Source organism: Anser brachyrhynchus, assembly GCF_964034855.1.
Source record: "Anser brachyrhynchus genome assembly, chromosome: 27".
Taxonomy (NCBI): domain Eukaryota; kingdom Metazoa; phylum Chordata; class Aves; order Anseriformes; family Anatidae; genus Anser; species Anser brachyrhynchus.
The window spans coordinates 6,838,389-6,854,924 of record NC_137720.1 but is presented as its reverse complement, the minus strand read 5'-3'; the positions used below and the strand labels follow the sequence as shown (position 1 = coordinate 6,854,924).

Sequence of the window (16,536 nt, the reverse complement as noted above, 5' to 3'; positions counted from 1 at the left end):
GCACCTGAAGGCCCGGCGGAGACCCCCCCTCTCCCCCCGGCACCGGGCAGAGGCCGGAGCGGCGGAGCCACTCGGTCGCTGCCGGCCGGCACCGCTCTGGGTGCTGCTCCTGCGCGCCTGGGGCTGCTTTGCACCACTCTTCTCCTGGGTTCCCGCTTTGAAACCTCCGAGAACGATATTTCCTCTCGAAGCACACAAACACCATCTCAGAAATACGCTTGAAAACAGCTAAGCAGGAAAAAAATACCGCCAAACCAGCAATATTAAAGAATCGGTGCAAAGTCATAAAATATAAGAATGTGTCTCTTCTGCCCTCGATATCTTTAGGAGCAAGAGAAGTATCAAGCACGTGATTTTTTTCCGGTAAATTTCGTTGTAATAGAACGATGCCAATGGGAGAAAACTAAAATAGCTTTTTCAGGCAGCTCTAGACAAAATGCATGGCTAATTTCTTTCGCTTTTATTTTTTTTGTAGCTTATTGCTTATAATGAATCCGAAACGGTTTGCATTGCTATAAAGCTTCTTCAGAGTCTTCGCTGTTTTTTCTCTGGTTTCCTCATATAATATCATACAACTTCTTGCTTTGCTAAGACCAACAGCTAGCGGCGATTTATTTCACCACTATCAGAAAAATTAACGCTTGTCCTGGTGAGGAAAACACCATCGCCCTCTGAGATCAAGTTTTGGAGTGATTCAGCTCTTTTTCATCTTTCTCATAAAAAGACTGAGCAGTTAACATAGTTCCTCATAGTCATCTGTTGACAATGCCGAAATACGAAGCACTCTGTCAGTAGAAAGAACCTGGGGAATCTCCAGCTGTTCCAGGCACCTTGGTGTGACCCAGGCACCATTGCCCTGGGAGGGACAGGGCGCTCGGCTCCTGTCCCCCGTGCTTCTGCTTTGCGGTTAGCTTCGCAGTTAAGATGTGCCCAAGCACCACTGCCTACTTTCAGTACGCACTGGGATTTTCTCCACCCCTGGTTTTCCGGGGGGCTCAGCTCCTTTACAAAGCAGCTGCTTTATGCACCTCTGAAAATCTGCCTGAGGGTGTACTGAAGCGCCCAGAGTAGGCAACCGCTTCAGAAAATTACATTTGCAAGCAAAATTGTTAATTTTCCAGAGAATGATGCTGAGCAATTGCTGGGATTCATGTTAATAGACTTTTAAGGGGAAACATTATCTGCTTGGCTGCCACTAATATTTCAAGATGCAGACAGAGCTGAAAGCAGGACCGGAGTTTCCCGGATGGAAGTGTGAGGGCAGCGTGGGGGCAATGCCACCTCCCCAGCCCTGCAGAGGTGCTGGGGCTGCCTTTCCCTTCAGTGCTGACTATTTCTGAGGGCTCCGGGAGCGTCTCAGCTCTCAGAGAGGCTGGGGGGCTCCCTGATGAGCAGCTGAGAGGGCTGGAACTTGACAGCAGGAGAGCAAGATGAACGGTTGTCTCCCGATGAGGTGGCTATTTCCACTGATGTCCGCATGACAACTAGGGAAAAAAATAAGAGATCTGTTCATAAGGCATTTTCAAGACAAAAACCTAAGCTTTATTTTTGCGACTCTAAAGGACTGAAGTACTGTCCTAAAACTGCGGGCATCCGGTGAGCATCAGAGGAAGGTCTGCCAGTCGTGGCTTCATCTGCTTCCCTGCAGCCACGGGTCAGAGGGTGGCTGGGAGCCCACACTTGCAGCCTGGATGAGGACAGGTCTTTCTGCTAAAAAAAGAAAGGAAGGGGAGAAAGAGGAAGGGGGTCTCTGGCTTCTAACACTGTCTTGGGCAACCAGAGATTCATCCTGGTTGATGAATCTGAGCAGTGTTTGCCGTGGTGGAGGTCTTTCCAAAGCAAAAGCAGGACAGCTGGGAATTTCCACCCAGTGATGTGTTTAATCTCTTTTCCCCAGGGTAAGGTGACAGTTGGTTCTTCCAGCTCGGTTGTTACAGCTTCATTACCACCCCAGGCCAGACACACACCCATCAGCGAAGGGGAAATCTTCAGGCTACCAGGCAGGCTGAGTGAGTAGCTCTTGGGCAAGTCGACCCTGCTTACAAGGGAGCTCCCACAGGGTGGGACACGGAGGGCGCAGCCGTGGCATCCCACTGTCTATATCCCTGCTGTCTAGGCTGGGATATAAGATGGGCCAGCCCTCCAGGTTCATTTCCTTTGGGGTATTTTGGTCCATGTTAGAGGGGATGTTTGGTGATGGAGAAGATGTGTGTTCCACACTGCCCCTCACCGGTTTTGAGGATGGGACTGCCCCTTGTTTCAGGAATCCAGCCCTCACTGTGGAGCAAGGACGATGTCATCCACTGGCTCAGATGGGCAGAGAAAGAGTATTCCCTTCGACAAACCGAAGAAAGCAAGTTTGAAATGAATGGCAAAGCCCTGTGCATCCTTACCAAAGACGACTTCAGATACCGAGCTCCTAGCTCAGGTCAGATGAAGAAGGGTGTGAATGAGGACTGAGTACAGCACAGGCTGAGGTGGGCTGAATGGTTGCTGGCAGAGCTGGTGTTAGCTCTGTGTGGCCAGTTGGGTGCTGGAGACAAAGCTCTTTCCTTTAACTAGATAGACTGCAAATTCTTTGGGATGGGGAATAACATCTTACTCTGCAAGTACTGCAGAAATATAAGCAACAATATTACATGAGAGAGTCCCTACTATAAAATAAGATCATCTGAGCTTACTTTCCTTCCCTGCAGGTGATGTGTTATATGAATTACTCCAGTACATTAAGACTCAAAGAAGAGCTCTGGTGTGCAGCCCTTTGCTGAACTCACCTTTCCAAGATGCCAGGATCACAGAGGAAGGTATGATGGAGAATGGTGGCTGTCTATGAAGCAATGCCTTCCCTCAGCTACCAGGAACGTTTTGGGTGTCACATCAGCACACATCTGGGGTTTGAAGCTCAGCCAGCTGAACCCATCCCACTGTACCTAAGCAAGGCAAGTAGGACATACGTGATGATAGCAGCTAGCTCCGACAAAATCCAGGTCATCAAGAAAATTCACAGTGAACAAGTGGGCCTGAGATCAATTTACAGGTCAGAACTAGGTTTGGTGGTCACTAGGTGAGTCTGTGGTGACCACATAAGGCCATGGCCAGGGTAGGGAGTCTGTCAGCAGGTTAGGGTCTGGTTTGGTGGGGTCAGTAGCTAGGTGGGGTCAGTTTCAAAGAGAGCCATATACTTGTCCTCCAGTGTACTCCTTTATTTTAGCTTTTCTTCTCCTTTAAGGAATGTACGTCCTGCCTTCATTGCACCTGGCACCTCCTCTAATCTCACTGGAGCTTCTGCTCATTCTGCTATTGCTTCTGCCTTGGAAAAGCATTGGTCTTCCGTTAGCGCCTGCCTTATCCAGCTGGGCTGGTGCCTGGGCTGACAGCTGACCCAGGTCATCCCCGGGCTTGCCCTCCCTGCCTGTTTCAGGGCTTTGAAAGACTTTCTGGAACCCGCCATAATGTAGCATGGGTTTTTCTCTTGAAGGGATGGACTGTGGTGTGGAGGCTGCCCCGGCTGCTCTTTCATCCTGCCTGGGCCACACAGAGCTGTCCTCATCCCGCAGCTGTGAGGAGCCCCTGAACCTCTCCCATCACAACTCTGAGGGCAGCTGCAGGGCAGATTCTATCTGCTCATTTCCTACAGCCCTGTCAGCACCAGTGGATGGGAAAATTGCAGGTGAATATGATTTTTTTGCCTCGTTCCTTGGGAAAATGAGACTGTGCTTCATCCTGTCTGCCCATCTGTCTCCCTTCTATTTATTCCATGTGTCAGTGTGTGAATCGTAGAATCATAGAAACATGAGGTTGGAAAGGACCTATAAGATCATATAGTCCAACCGTCCTCCTATCACCAATACTGCCCACTAAGCTATTAAATCATATCTCGTAGCACCTTGTCCAGGCACTTCCTGAACGCCACGAGGGATGGTGAATCCACCACCTCCCTGGGCAGGCCATTCCAGAGCCTGACCACTCTTTGAGAGAAAAAGTTTTTCCTGATAGCTAGTCTAAATCTCCCCAGGCACAACTTGTGGCCATTTCCTGCAGTCCTATCATTAGTTATCTGAGAGAAGAGGCCAACCCCCTCCTCATCACAACCTCCCTGCAGGAAGTTGTAGAGCGCAATGAGGTCTCCCCTGGGCCTCCTCTTCTCCAGACTAAACAAGCCCAGCTCTCTCAGCCGCTCTCCATAAGACTTGTGCTCCAGACCCCTCATCAGTTTTGTTGCCCTTCTCTGGACACGTTCCAAGGCCTCGATGTCCTTCTTTTAGTGAGGGACCTGAAACTGAACACAGTGCTCAAGGTGCAGCCTCACCGAAGCTGAGTACAGTGTGCATCTCTCAGTACCTCAGTACCTGAAAAGCAATAAAAGTGCTGTACATGAGCTCTGGGCTCTTCTTGTAATTACTATCATTGCTAACATGTTTATACATAATTTACTATTATTGCTAATGTCCTGTTGCTGACCGACCTCCACTGGAGCACAGGTGCCTTAGTGTGAGCTTTGTGACTGTTTCTTGTGTGCCACCTCTCAGATTGCAGGTTACTGTGGGATTACGTATACCAGCTCCTCTCTGACAGCCGCTATATGCCCTACATCAAGTGGGAAGACAAGGAAGCCAAGGTCTTCCGCATTGTTAACCCAAATGGACTTGCCCAGCTCTGGGGGAACCACAAGGTAAATGCAGTTGAGAACAAACTTGTCATTTCTGGAATTTCTTGTCACCTTCCTGACCTGGTCTTCCCAGCCAATGGCATAGGGACTGGGGAGGATGAGACAGAGAGCAGGCACAGGGCTACAGAGGGACACCAACCTCCTGGTCATTAAAGGGGGAGATGTTATCATCCTCTGAAAAGCAAATCATGGTAGCTGCAGGGCTGGAAGCAAACTTGGGTTAGAGACCCATGCTAATGCTTGCAATGCGCAAGAAACCACCTTGAATGTCCCACACTTGTTCCTCCTGCAGACAGATTCAAGGCAGGTGTTGGTGCTTGCTTTTACTCAACCTCCCCAGTTCTTTCTCCTTCCAGAATCGGATGAACATGACGTATGAAAAGATGTCGCGAGCACTCAGGCATTACTACAAACTTAACATCATCAGAAAGGAGCCGGGGCAGAAGCTGCTGTTCAGGTGAGAAAACAGATCAGAGAAACAGTGTAAATGGGGCATAGGAAGGTGCAGGGCTCCAGATGTTGGCAGCTGCTTCATCTCTCTGGATTCTTGACGGTCCAGAGCTGAGCTGAAGTTGAAGCATCTTTGCTGTATGTTTGGGGAAAAGCATGGGAATGTGGGCTGTCCTCTGGGTTTATGGTGCTGGAGGGGAAATCAGGGCTGGTCCCAGCACAGCCTCATGCTGCTGTGCATGCAGGCATCCAACAGCAGCTGTGTGCATCTATCTGAGAACTGGAAATGGCCTTCATGTTGAGATAAAAAGCTTGGGCTGGTTTTGATTTTGTAAAACCTCAGTGGTTACTTTTTGATTTCTTTCTTTATATCCTCCCCTGCAAATGCAACACCCTGGCAGGTTTGCATCCAGGCTGTGTCCTGTACAAGTGGGGAGCTGGGATGCTTGTGATCCGGATCCCATCTGATCTGCTCCCTGTGGGCCAGCGATCTGCCCAGGGATGAGCTCCATCTGCTGTCCTCAGTGGGGTCCAGTTAGTGCTGGTGGAAATGTCCCTGAGCCCATCTGAGCTGGACATGTCCCTCCTGTTCCCCATTGACATCGGGTCTGAAGTTCACCTCTGAACAGAAGAGGTGGAAATAAGTCAGGAGCCTCCCGTTTTCAGTGCTGGCTGCTTCTCTGGGACTATCCTGAGCTTAAAATGCCAGTGCTAGGCTGATGTGTGCTGCGCTTTGCCTCTGTGGGCTCCATGCGTCCTGAGGGCAAAGCAAGAGCTGTCTTGGGGATGTCAGACACCCTCCAGTAAGCTCCAGAGCTCAGCTGGTGAGGGCAAGGACTCCAACATTTACAGCCTGGTTTGGACATGCACTTAAAACAACTAAAATGGATTTCAGATTTCTGAAGACTCCTGGGGAGATTGTCCATGAGAAATCCAGCAAACTGGAGCAGCTGGAGAATGAGGACCATGAGGATCTCAAAGAAGACCCACTGGAGGTTTCATCATAGGAAGTCTTTGAAGGTTGCATTTGCAGTGCTTTGCAGAGGGACTTGTTCTCTGCTGGGGAGAACCAGCATCTCCTGCCCTCCTGGACAGAAGGCCACAGAGGTGGTCCTGGATTTCAAAACCTGCCCTGAGCCATAGCTGTGATATCTTTGGAGCTTCACCAGCAAAACACACCCAAAAAGTATCCCCAAGCCCAGAAAGCACAGGTGAATGTGTGTGCTGGTCTTCTGCTCACTGCTTCTTCCTCCTCTAGCAGGGACCATGATATTTTTGTTCTGTAAATCTTGATGGTCGTCTTTAAGGTCCAAACTTGCTGCTAAAGACTGCTTGGTTGTTGCAGCAAGATGTGCCAAACAGAGAGCACCAGAGCATGCGCTCTGGGTTGAACATCTGCCAAAGCAAGTGGTGGCCCTGAATGTGGACGTGCTGCTCTGAATCTGAGATGTTCCCTTGATTTGAGATCAGACTTACCTTGCAGATATGCTGTACGTTGTAATCTGCCTCCTGTGGAGCCACTCCTGTGATTAAGGGTGGGAATGTGCTGAAGCATCTGTCTGGATCCGGCCTGGTTGGAACTTCAGGCTGTGCACTGTGTCTTGTTTTAACTCCCTTTAACTCTTTCCCTCCATTTAATAATGCTTTTTGTAATTAGCTGACTAAATAATGTGACAAGAAACAGGCCAGTAATGTACATGATCACATTTATTGTCAGACGTTATTTACTTTGAGAATGAAGCAGGAATACCTGCAACCCCAGGTACTGTTGCTGAGTGCTGGAAGGAGCAACGTGCATGCATTTTTAAATCTGAAATTATCCAGTGATAGTTTCAGATTGCTTTCAGTTGAGGAGATACAATCCTGTGACTCTGCATGGTTGAAAATACTGCATCTTTCTGGTTGAAGTTCTGAAACTGAGAAATGCAGGCCTCCCCCATTTACCCAGAAAACCAGCTCTATGAGCAGACTGCAAGTAACTGACTCCTGTGGACACCTGGGTTTGTCCCTGAGCTTGGCAGCCCCCAGCATGGGGTGCAGCAGCTCTTGGGTGAACACTGCACCAACACATGGTGTTTTATAGCTGTGTGGACAAGCACAGAGACACACTGTGAAGTATCAGCCACAGAACACAATGCTAGGAAAAGGTGAGTTCCTTCCAACACCTGTCTTGCACCAGTGCAGAAATAATCCTGCTGCCTTGCATCATTCCTCTGGCTGCCACGTCTAGGCTGCCGTCTCGGAGCTGCATTGGTACCATTTTTGGGGCAGGAGTGCTTGTCAGTGGGTCTGGGAACTAGCAGCTTTGTGACTGAGTTTTCCACCAAAGGTATTTGTTGCCATCCTGAAACCACAGCCCTTTTTGCTGTAAATTGGTGGTACTCCTCCTAAGTATCTCCATTAACTGAAACCTGAAGATGCTGGTGGGTTGCATCCAGCAGGAGACGGTGGTGGGACATGCAGCGGCTGGTTGGCAAAACATCCCTGCTCCAGCACAACACACCTCCAGATACACTGCCTGCAAAGTTTCACTTCCGGAAAATTCAGTGTCTTGTCAGCAAAACACAAGTCAAACAATGGCAGAGGAGGAAATGAGGAGCTCTGTTGGGGTAAAGAAGTGTTAGCCTCACTGCCTTTGGGAGGTGCTAGCTAGGAAGTGATGCCAAAATCTCTGCTAGGAGCAAGGGCTGGAGATCATCCAGCACCAGCCAAGCTGCTGCCTGGGGGTGCGCCACCCCAGGAAGGTGTAGTGAAGCACCCGAAGCTCACACATCCTTGCACAGAGGCGGTGTTTTGTCTCAGTGAAGCCTAAAACCAGGTCTTGGCGTAAAACCCAGCAGAGAGTCAGTGTAAGGTCTGCCCACCTATGAGGGACAGCTTTTGTAGGAGAGCAGACTTCGTTCCCTGGAAACCGTCCCATCCTAGCTATGTGTCACTCCTGGGTGCATTTTTCCTGATTTTTCTCCTGACATGACATCCCACCCACTTTCTTGCTATGAAAACAGACCTGACGACTCCCGAGCAGCCCATTGCTTCTCAAGCTTGTGTGGGTGGCTTTGGTGGAACTGGTGGTGACCCCAGTGCTTGTGCTGTGCTCACAGGGAGCATGCGTGTTGCTGCTTTTCACCTGTTCCTCCAGTGATGACTAAGGATCGTGTTGGACTTGGACGGGGATTTCCTCTAAAACCTGGGAAGCTGCCAAATGCACACAACATGCTGGAGTGATCTTGGAAAGCAAAAAGCAAAGGGCACTTTTGCAATGACAAGCTCCTTCTCAGCTTCCAGGAATTGCTTGTGTCCGTCCATCCTAGAGCATGTGGCCGCTGCTCTTCTTCCTGCGGTAAGCAGAGGTGGGATGACTGTAAGCACACTGCTTTCCTGGAACAGGACCCATCCCTTTTGGTTAACAGCCCTGTAACTGCTGCTTGTGCTGGGGCTGTTCGATGTGGGCGTGTGGGGAGGGAGAGTGCACGAGTCGGAGACTTCAGCTGTGGCTGTAGTTCAGGGGTGGTGACACACAGGTGGGTGTCCCACACCAGCTTTGGTGCCCACCAACCTCTTGGGCTAGAGGCACTGCACAACTGGGCTGAGAGGCTTCCACTGAGGCCACGAGGGTGCCACGCGCTGGCTGTGTCCTTTTTCCAGCTATGGCCTGTGTGGGGAGAGGTGGCTGCCTTCAGCACTCACTTCTTGGTTCAGGTCCGAAGCTGCAGATGTCTCTGTGCCCAGGCGGTTAGTTGTGGCTCAGAGGGCCCTTTGTGGTCTATGGGCCGTCCTCACGCTTAAAACACAGCTGCCACCAACACCTGGTTGGGTCACCCATGCTTTTGTCTATCCAAATGTTGAAGACCTCCAAGGTCGGTGATCCCCCACGCCTCAGGGGTACCCGTGTGAAGGTGGGACAGCTCTTGCAGAGGAGGCTCTTTCTGATGTCCAGCCTCAGCCTCCCCAGCTGTGGCCTCTGTTTGTCTTGTTGCCAAGAAATTCGGGGGGTTTATTTCCTGAGCACATTGTAACCCTCAGCACCCTGCAGTTTCACCTCAGGAATACGTTTCCTTCGTTTTAATGTTGGTTCAGCCTCACCTTGAATATTGGGTGCAGTTTTGAGGTGCACAGTGTAAAAAGGATGTTAAGGTCCTTGAAAGTGTCCAGGGGAGAGCAATGAGGCTGGTACAAGGGCTGGAAGGCATGTGCTGTGAGGAGAGGCTGGGGGCGTTCGGGTTGTCTGGTCTGGAGAAAAGGAGGCCAAGAGGCGGTCTCAGTGCTCTCTGCCTCTCCCTGGGGAGGGGAGGCGCACAGCGAGGCGCTGGTCCCTGCTCCCTGGTCGGCGCTGGCGGGATGCAGGGGAACAGCACAGAGCTGCGCCGGGAGAGGTTCAAACTGGACATTGGGAGAAATTTCTTTACCGTGAGGGCAGTCGAACACTGGAGCAGGCTTCTTGGCAAGGCAGTTGATGCCCCATGCCAGACAGTGTTTGAGAGGCATTTTGGTAATGCCCTTAATAACATGCTTTAACTTTTGGTTAGCCCTGAAGAGGTCAGGCAGTTGGACCAGATGATCTTCGTAGGTCCCTTCCAGCTGAACTATACTGTTCTGTTCTGTTCTGTTCTGTTCTGTTCTGTTCTGTTCTGTTCTGTTCTGTTTTATTCTATTCTATTCTATTCTATTCTATTCTATTCTATTCTATTCTATTCTAGTAAATGATCCAGTTTCCTTCCTGCTGTATCTCCATACCAACCCCAGCATTGCACACTCCCTCCATGATGTGACCATTCATAATTCTCTCCTGGTTTTGGTGAGAAAAGTGGACAAATTTGGATCCAGACATTAAGATTTTTCCTGTCAATTCTGGGAATGGGCTTTTGATTTGTCTCACATTTCTTGCAAACATCTCTTTCATATGCCTCCGTCCCATTTGTTTTGAGCATGTCCTAAGTCTCAGAAGGGGCCTGAACTTGCATAAAGGTCTGGTTCCTGAATCACAGTTCAGGTCCATATTTTCCCTAAAGTTGCTTTGGGTGGCCCATCTCCAGGATGTGTTCAGGAATGCAGGTACAAAGACGAAAAGCTTGTAAGAGGTCGTAAGTCAGTGATGATTCCCCATTTAGTCAGGAGAAGTCCTGACCAGGACTTCTGGTGGGGCCAGCATTTAGATTCAGCCTAGGGTGATCTCCGGCAGCTCCAAAAAGAAGATGGCCAAACTGTGCTCCATTGCCAGAGTAGATGTGGCTGTTTGTTATGGGGATGTTGCAGAAAAAGCAAACTAAATTGGTTGTGAAAGTCCTTCTCAGCCATTGTGGTCATACGCCATGGGGTTCCTGGTGGGCTGATTAATTATTTATCAGCAGTAGATGTTGATGCTGAAAAACAGAGCTGGGTATTTCCTAATGAATGCCAGGCTGAATCATCAGTGTAGGCTAAGGAGAAAAGGAGGGAAGTGGCTGCGTCTCTTCAAGCAATAAGAAATTATGGCCCAGAAAGTTTGTAGAAAGAAAACCAAGGAGAATAATCCTGGACCCACTGAATTTCAAGCTGAATCAGTTATCAAAAAGACCATTGAGACTGTCAGACCAGGACAGCATATTACTCTAGCTGAAAGTTGGAGAAAACAAAGCATTGCTCACACGGAAATCTCGCCGTGGGATTTTCCAAAGTCAAAGTGCTAGCAGTCACGCAGGTCACTGCCACCTCCCAGCAAATGCATCCACGTGCGGCACCATTGCTGTAAGCTGCAGTGCGAAATATTGCCATCAGATGGCAAAACAGCAGTGAGGATGGCAGGCAGCAGCCTGCAGGAGGGAGCAACGGGCACAGGCGGATCTGGTGCAACCAAGACTGAAGATTTTTTTTGTCCTGGGGGCTGGTGGATACTGGCGGTGCAGAGCTGTGCCTTGCAGCTTCACTCCGGGAGATGCTCTGTCCCTGGACAAGGCTGACAGGGAGTGAGGTGGGTGTGAAGTGTTTGGATCACAAAGCAGGTCCTGTTTCATTTTTTAGGGTAGGCAAGCAGGCTGTCTGAAGAACCCCAGGGTGGGTTTCAAGGACACTGCAGCCTGGTCGTGGTTGGCATTTGGAGACATCCTGTTAGCATTGTGCTCCAGTGTGTCTGCACTCATGCATGAGCCCGTGACGTCCGCTTCCCTGGGGTGTGAGTGGGGAGATCTGGTTGCTGTATTAAGCCTCCATTTCCCTGAAAAAGTCGTGGCTTCTCCTTACAGAAACAACCTGGAAAAGCCCTTATAGGCCATCACACACAAGAAAAATAAAAGCAATAAACAAGTGAAATCCAGCAAACGGCTGGCTCAGATAGCTGGTTTCAAAGGCCAGTGCTTATGCCAGGTGACATGAATGTTTTATGCTGTTTTGCTGCTGGTTATCAGAAGGAAATTGTTTTCCTCTCCGGTGAAACTCACGCACCTGGAAGTGCCGGCCGCACTCCTGAGTGGCTGCTAAAAATAGGGTTGAGTCAGCCGGTCACCAGCCTGGCTATAAAACAGGCAGCTCCCGAGGGAGCCTGAACACCCTTAGTGCCCACTGCTGCGGAGCTTGTCTTGACATATGTCTAGAAGGACAGAAATACTGATGGAAAGGTAAATACCAAAAGAGCAAGTAAAGAATGATGTGGCCAAGGGGCTGGAATCAGTCGAAGCAGAACAGGGTTGTTGCTCTGCTGTGATTAAATCTATTCGAATGATTTATTACTGGTGCTAGCTTGGGTGGTTGGTTGGCTCTGGTGTTGCCTTGGATTAATGAAAATTGTCTTCTTGATCCAAAAAAATGGCCAACCTGCGGTGGGCAGGTGTGCTTGTGAATTACGTGTGCTCATCTGCACTGAGCAGCTCTGGGTGGTTTGTAGGGCTGTGCATGTGGGATTTCTGTGTGCCACTCAGCAGGGGAAAGTCTGGTTTGAGTCTGGTTCTCTGAAGGGTGCAGAACCAGCGCAAAGCACAGGAGTGGCTGGTCCTGTTTTATTTTTTTAGCAGCCCTTGCTTCAAAGGGAGATGCTCAAAGATCTGGGCTTAGAGGTTGTTTAATTTTTTTGTTATAGTATGGTGATATGTTGCAATGGGAAGATGCAGCAGCATGGTATCTGGATTACACCCGTGCAAACCTGGCAGCCCCTCTGGGACCTGCTAAGCTTATCCTTCCTTCCATGCAGTTTCACTTCCTTGATTAGCAGTGTCTATAAGCCCATCATAAAACCTCAAGTGTGCAGTCTACATAAACAGCACTTAGATAACAACTGTAAAAGGGGTTGATCATTTAGCTGGAACAGAAGAACCCTTGGACACCCAAAGCATTCTTGGATTGCAGTCGTAGCCAAAACAGTGATGATTTCCATCATGTTCAACCTGACCGCAAAACCAGGCTGAAAATGTTGTTTTCCTTCACAGCAAGGTGCAGGCTCTGGCTGCAGAGCAGCAGCCATGGGACGCAGGGCGACAGCCGTCAAGGACCATCCTCTCACTGGACAGGCAAGGGGCCAAGAAGGTGCTGGAGATTTATGTCAGGCGCTCGTTGAGCTGCTGCGAGAACTCACAGGCGGCAAAGGAAAGGCTTCAAGAGGGAGCCAGAGGGCGAGGGAGGAAGGCAGTCGGGCTGCAAAGGTCAGAGAGCGACTTCTGCAAGTATTCATGTGCCAAGCTCAGCCTGAAGAAGGGCCAGGAAGAGGCACCCAAGGTGCTGGAGCTGGAACAGGCTCTGTTTGAGGAGAGCGAAGCGTCAGCACCTGGGGAGGCTTCTAAGGAGGAACTGGAGACCAAGAAGAAAAGCACAAAAATCTCCTCCCAGGGCAAAACCCAGCGCACCTGGTTCAAAAGCTTCTTAAATTTCCTCTTTAAGAAGAGCCCTGAGGACCAGAAGGAAAATGCAGGACAGAAAGCAAAGGAAAAAGATGCCAAAACTCCTTACAGCAGTAAAACAGAAGGAGCCAGGAGACCCAGAGCCGACTCAAGCATGTCCCCACCACTGGGCAAAGCCCCCAGGAGGAGACCCAGCCTCAAGAGGGTTTTCTCCTTCAAGAAGCACGCAGAGGAGGAGCGGGGCGAAGCAGGGGCGAGGGCCAAGCGCCCCAGCTGCCTGCCCCTGCGGCATGTCCAGGGACCAGCCCCCCCAGGTGGGACCCCCACCCTTGCCCTCACCAATGGGACCTCAGCTGTTTCTTTTGGGGGGGGGAAAGCAACAGTGAGTGTGGAGTGCTAGTTCCTAATCCTTACTAAGCATTGCCCACATGTTGCTTTATGGGGCATTGGGGCTGGATTTGCAGGGCTCCACTCTTGACGTGCTGCCTCAGGAACAGGTCAAATTTGCCCATGTTGAAGATGACCCTGGGTGAGGTGCACCAGCTTGCATCATTACTGGGACTCATGAGTGCAGCCAGCTACTGCAACCTGCTCCATAGTGATTATCTGTATGCAGGTTTTATCCATACACAGTTTTTATCTGTGCGCAGGTTTTCCCCCTGTAGCGAATGAGGGATATCGTGATTTAGTTTAAATCTGCATTTGAAACCAGAGATCGAACCTGAAATCACCTAAGGGCTATCACCTGTTGCTTTTGCTTTGCTGCAGGGAAGGGTGGGAGCTGCTGTGGCAGTGACACCCTCATCCCCATGCTGAGCCCTTCCCAAAAAGCTGGCCAGGGGATCTTTGTGAAAGCCTGGTTGGTTTGGGGCCGTTGCAGAAGCTCGGCTACGGTTCAGGGAACACAGCGCGTGGTTCACAGTAGCGTGTGCTGACCTGGCGTGGACACAGGCACCGCGCCAGCAGCGTCTGTGTTCCCCTTTCCATCAGTTAGTGACTTGGCCAAGAAAAATCCGTGATTCTGAACATGTGTTCTTCTTCCAGCAGAGGCAGAGCAGCCGGATGGTTACTACACGCGCGTCTCAGAGGAGATTGGGCTGATTGTGCAAGGCAGCGAGAGCCAGAGCAGCAGGGAGTGCGGGGGCGAGCAGCTGCCGAGGTCGGGCAGTGCCGACGGGGTTGGTGAGTGCTGCCCCTTGCATGTACAGAAAACACTAACATGGGATTTGTCCCCGTGAGGAGCCTGAATGGGACCCAAGCCCCGCTTCAGTCTCGCCTCAGCAGTTAATACAACCCAAAGAGTCGTATGAACCCACTGTGGGGATTGTCAGCAGCAGGGCTTGATCTGGGGAGGGAAAGATTCAAAGGCAGAGGGGTGTTTTTCCTGACTGAGGAAAGCAAGGCATTCAGCTGTAGGCTGAAATGGGTTTTCCAGGGCTGGAGGATGATACGCTTTGCTTGGGAAGTTTTTTCAGACGGGCTAAAAAGCTGCACTGCCCTGAGAACATCCAGGCGTGGTGATCAGCCACAGGGCTGGAGGTAACAAGGGAGTGACTGTGTTCTCTCTACAGATGAAGCCATCAGGAAAATCGTGGCCCTGCTCCAGAGTGCCGGAGATGAGCTGGACAGAAAGGTGAGAAGGGAACTGCAGTCAGCTGGATAGAGCTGGGAGAATTTGGGCTGATCACTGCTCTAAAATGGTGCAACGTTTCCCTGGTGCAGGGAAATGCTCAGCAAAATCAAGGAAATGGCACCTCTTAATTCCCCGACTGGGTGTGATCATGTCTGCCCGTCTGTCCTCTCTCATCTGCAGTCTTAGTGAGATGTGAAGGCATCAACCTAATGACACACCAGGTTATTTGTTCTTAATGTGTGCATTTGTTTGCTTCTTAAACAGGTAAAGGAAGATGCACGGCTGCAGATGTTCTTCAGAGACATGTCCTACAGCTCCTTCAAGAACCTGGCTGATGCCTACGTCCGCAAGGAGATGACAGCCACCAGGCCCAACGTCAACCCCCAAGAAATCCAGTTTGCCTTTGCAGTACACCTCACCGCCAAGGTGGCCGGCATCTGTAACCAGGCAGTGAACAGGATCATGGGCTTTGGCACCCGCTATCTGGAAGACTCATTTGCACCCCTGTCCTACAGCAAGATCCTCCAGGTAAGGAGAAGCGAGGCTGGGGTTGAACTGCCAGCAACAAGTTAGGGCAAGGGCTGGGATTTGAATGTGATGGACAAAGCAAGTGGGTGGCAGGCAAAATGGATTTTGCTGGGGGTGACAGGGTGCTGGTTTTTGCCCTGTGCTGCTAGTGTGGGTGTGGGGACAGCGTGTGCCCCACGCAGGGGTGGAGGGGCTTTGGGACAGGCTCCTGGAGGCTGGAAGTCCTGCAGGACAGTCCTTCTTCAATGTGGCCCATGGAGAGGATCAAAGGGCTGGAGAACCTGCCCTGAGAGGAAGGCATGAAGGAGTTGGGTCTTTTCACCCCAGAGAAGAGAAGGCTCGTGAGGGGGGCTCATCCCTGTATGCCAATACTTGAAATGTAGCTACCTTTGTAGGATGGCTCTCTTTTGACAAGGAGTCACATGGAGAAGACAAGGGGTGATGAGTATAAGTTGCAGTGGGAGAAGTTTTGTATTTTTATACGAAAGTAATTTTTCAGTGAGAACAACCAGTCAGCGGCACAGCCTCCACAGGGACGTAGCGGAGGCCTCGTCATTGGCGGGTTTCAAGGTGCTGTTGGACAGGGTGCTGGATAATCTCATCGAGGCTTCCTTTCCCCACAGAAGGTTGGATCCAGTGATCTTTTGAGGTCCCTTCCAACCTGGGCTGGTCTATGAGGCTGCGATTTGCTCTCTGCCTGCTGCACCTCTGCAGCCAGGGGGTGCCTATAGCGCACCACATTGCTGTGATCTGGTATAACCACAACTTTCCTCCTTGACTGTGCAGGGAAAATTCCTCCTTGACCCACAGAGGAGAACAGTAGCATGGGCTTGGTTTGGGATGGGACCTCACAGATGTTTCCTTCTGTCTCAGCAGGACAGAACGAAGTTCAGCACAGACAATTGTGAGAGCCCGGACTGACACCGGCTGTGCCTGTGAACTGAAGGGTGCACAGTAACGACGGGGGGCAGTCCCTGTGGGTGGCCTGGATGTGGTATGATTTCATGGGCCATGAAATTAAAATCTGCGAAGGAAAACCACAGCAATTGCCACCGTAGCATGAAGTGATTAAACCAGCAGATCTGAGGGCAACCTAGTCTGTCAAGCCCAAATGTCTGAGATTGCCCTATATTTCCATTTTGGCCCTCATAAATTCACGTGTTGAACCTCAGGGTTTGTTCATGTGTGTGTATGTGTATTTATTTACCTACTTTTCTATACTTATCTGTGAATGTACAATATAATTTCTATAGTTTCTGCCATGGGTCCTGTTCAGAAAACAAAAACATAAAATGCAAATAATTTGGTCCCCATGTGACGGCCAGGCTTGTCTAAAGGCTGTGGGAGATGTGCTATACATGAAATAAAGTTTGCTTTGCTATAGCTGTTGTGAGCTGCTTCTTTCAAGCCACTCAGAGTGACATAATTCGAGTTTTACAGCAGATACATGGTGC

The 16,536-nt window shown here is 50.3% G+C and overlaps 1 protein-coding gene across 5 annotated transcripts in view; it reads left to right on the top strand.

Moving 5' to 3' along the window:
• Positions 1-16,536, top strand: part of ETV7 (ETS variant transcription factor 7) — a 17,249-nt gene extending 713 nt beyond the window's left edge. For 2 of the 5 annotated variants that reach the window (XM_080569618.1, XM_080569614.1), the window contains exons 2-13: positions 328-363; positions 1,898-2,009; positions 2,264-2,428; positions 2,697-2,804; positions 3,479-3,670; positions 4,530-4,672; positions 5,026-5,126; positions 12,514-13,235; positions 13,966-14,103; positions 14,493-14,554; positions 14,819-15,082; positions 15,956-16,534. In XM_080569618.1, the coding sequence (XP_080425744.1) occupies positions 2,365-2,428; positions 2,697-2,804; positions 3,479-3,670; positions 4,530-4,672; positions 5,026-5,126; positions 12,514-13,235; positions 13,966-14,103; positions 14,493-14,554; positions 14,819-15,082; positions 15,956-16,003 (1,842 nt within the window). In that variant the 5' untranslated portion in view covers positions 328-363; positions 1,898-2,009; positions 2,264-2,364 and the 3' untranslated portion in view covers positions 16,004-16,534. Of the gene's footprint in view, positions 1-327; positions 364-1,897; positions 2,010-2,263; positions 2,429-2,696; positions 2,805-3,478; positions 3,671-4,529; positions 4,673-5,025; positions 5,127-12,513; positions 13,236-13,965; positions 14,104-14,492; positions 14,555-14,818; positions 15,083-15,955 lie in introns of all 5 variants that reach the window. The other 3 variants (XM_080569616.1, XM_080569615.1, XM_080569617.1) reach the window with 3 other exon arrangements.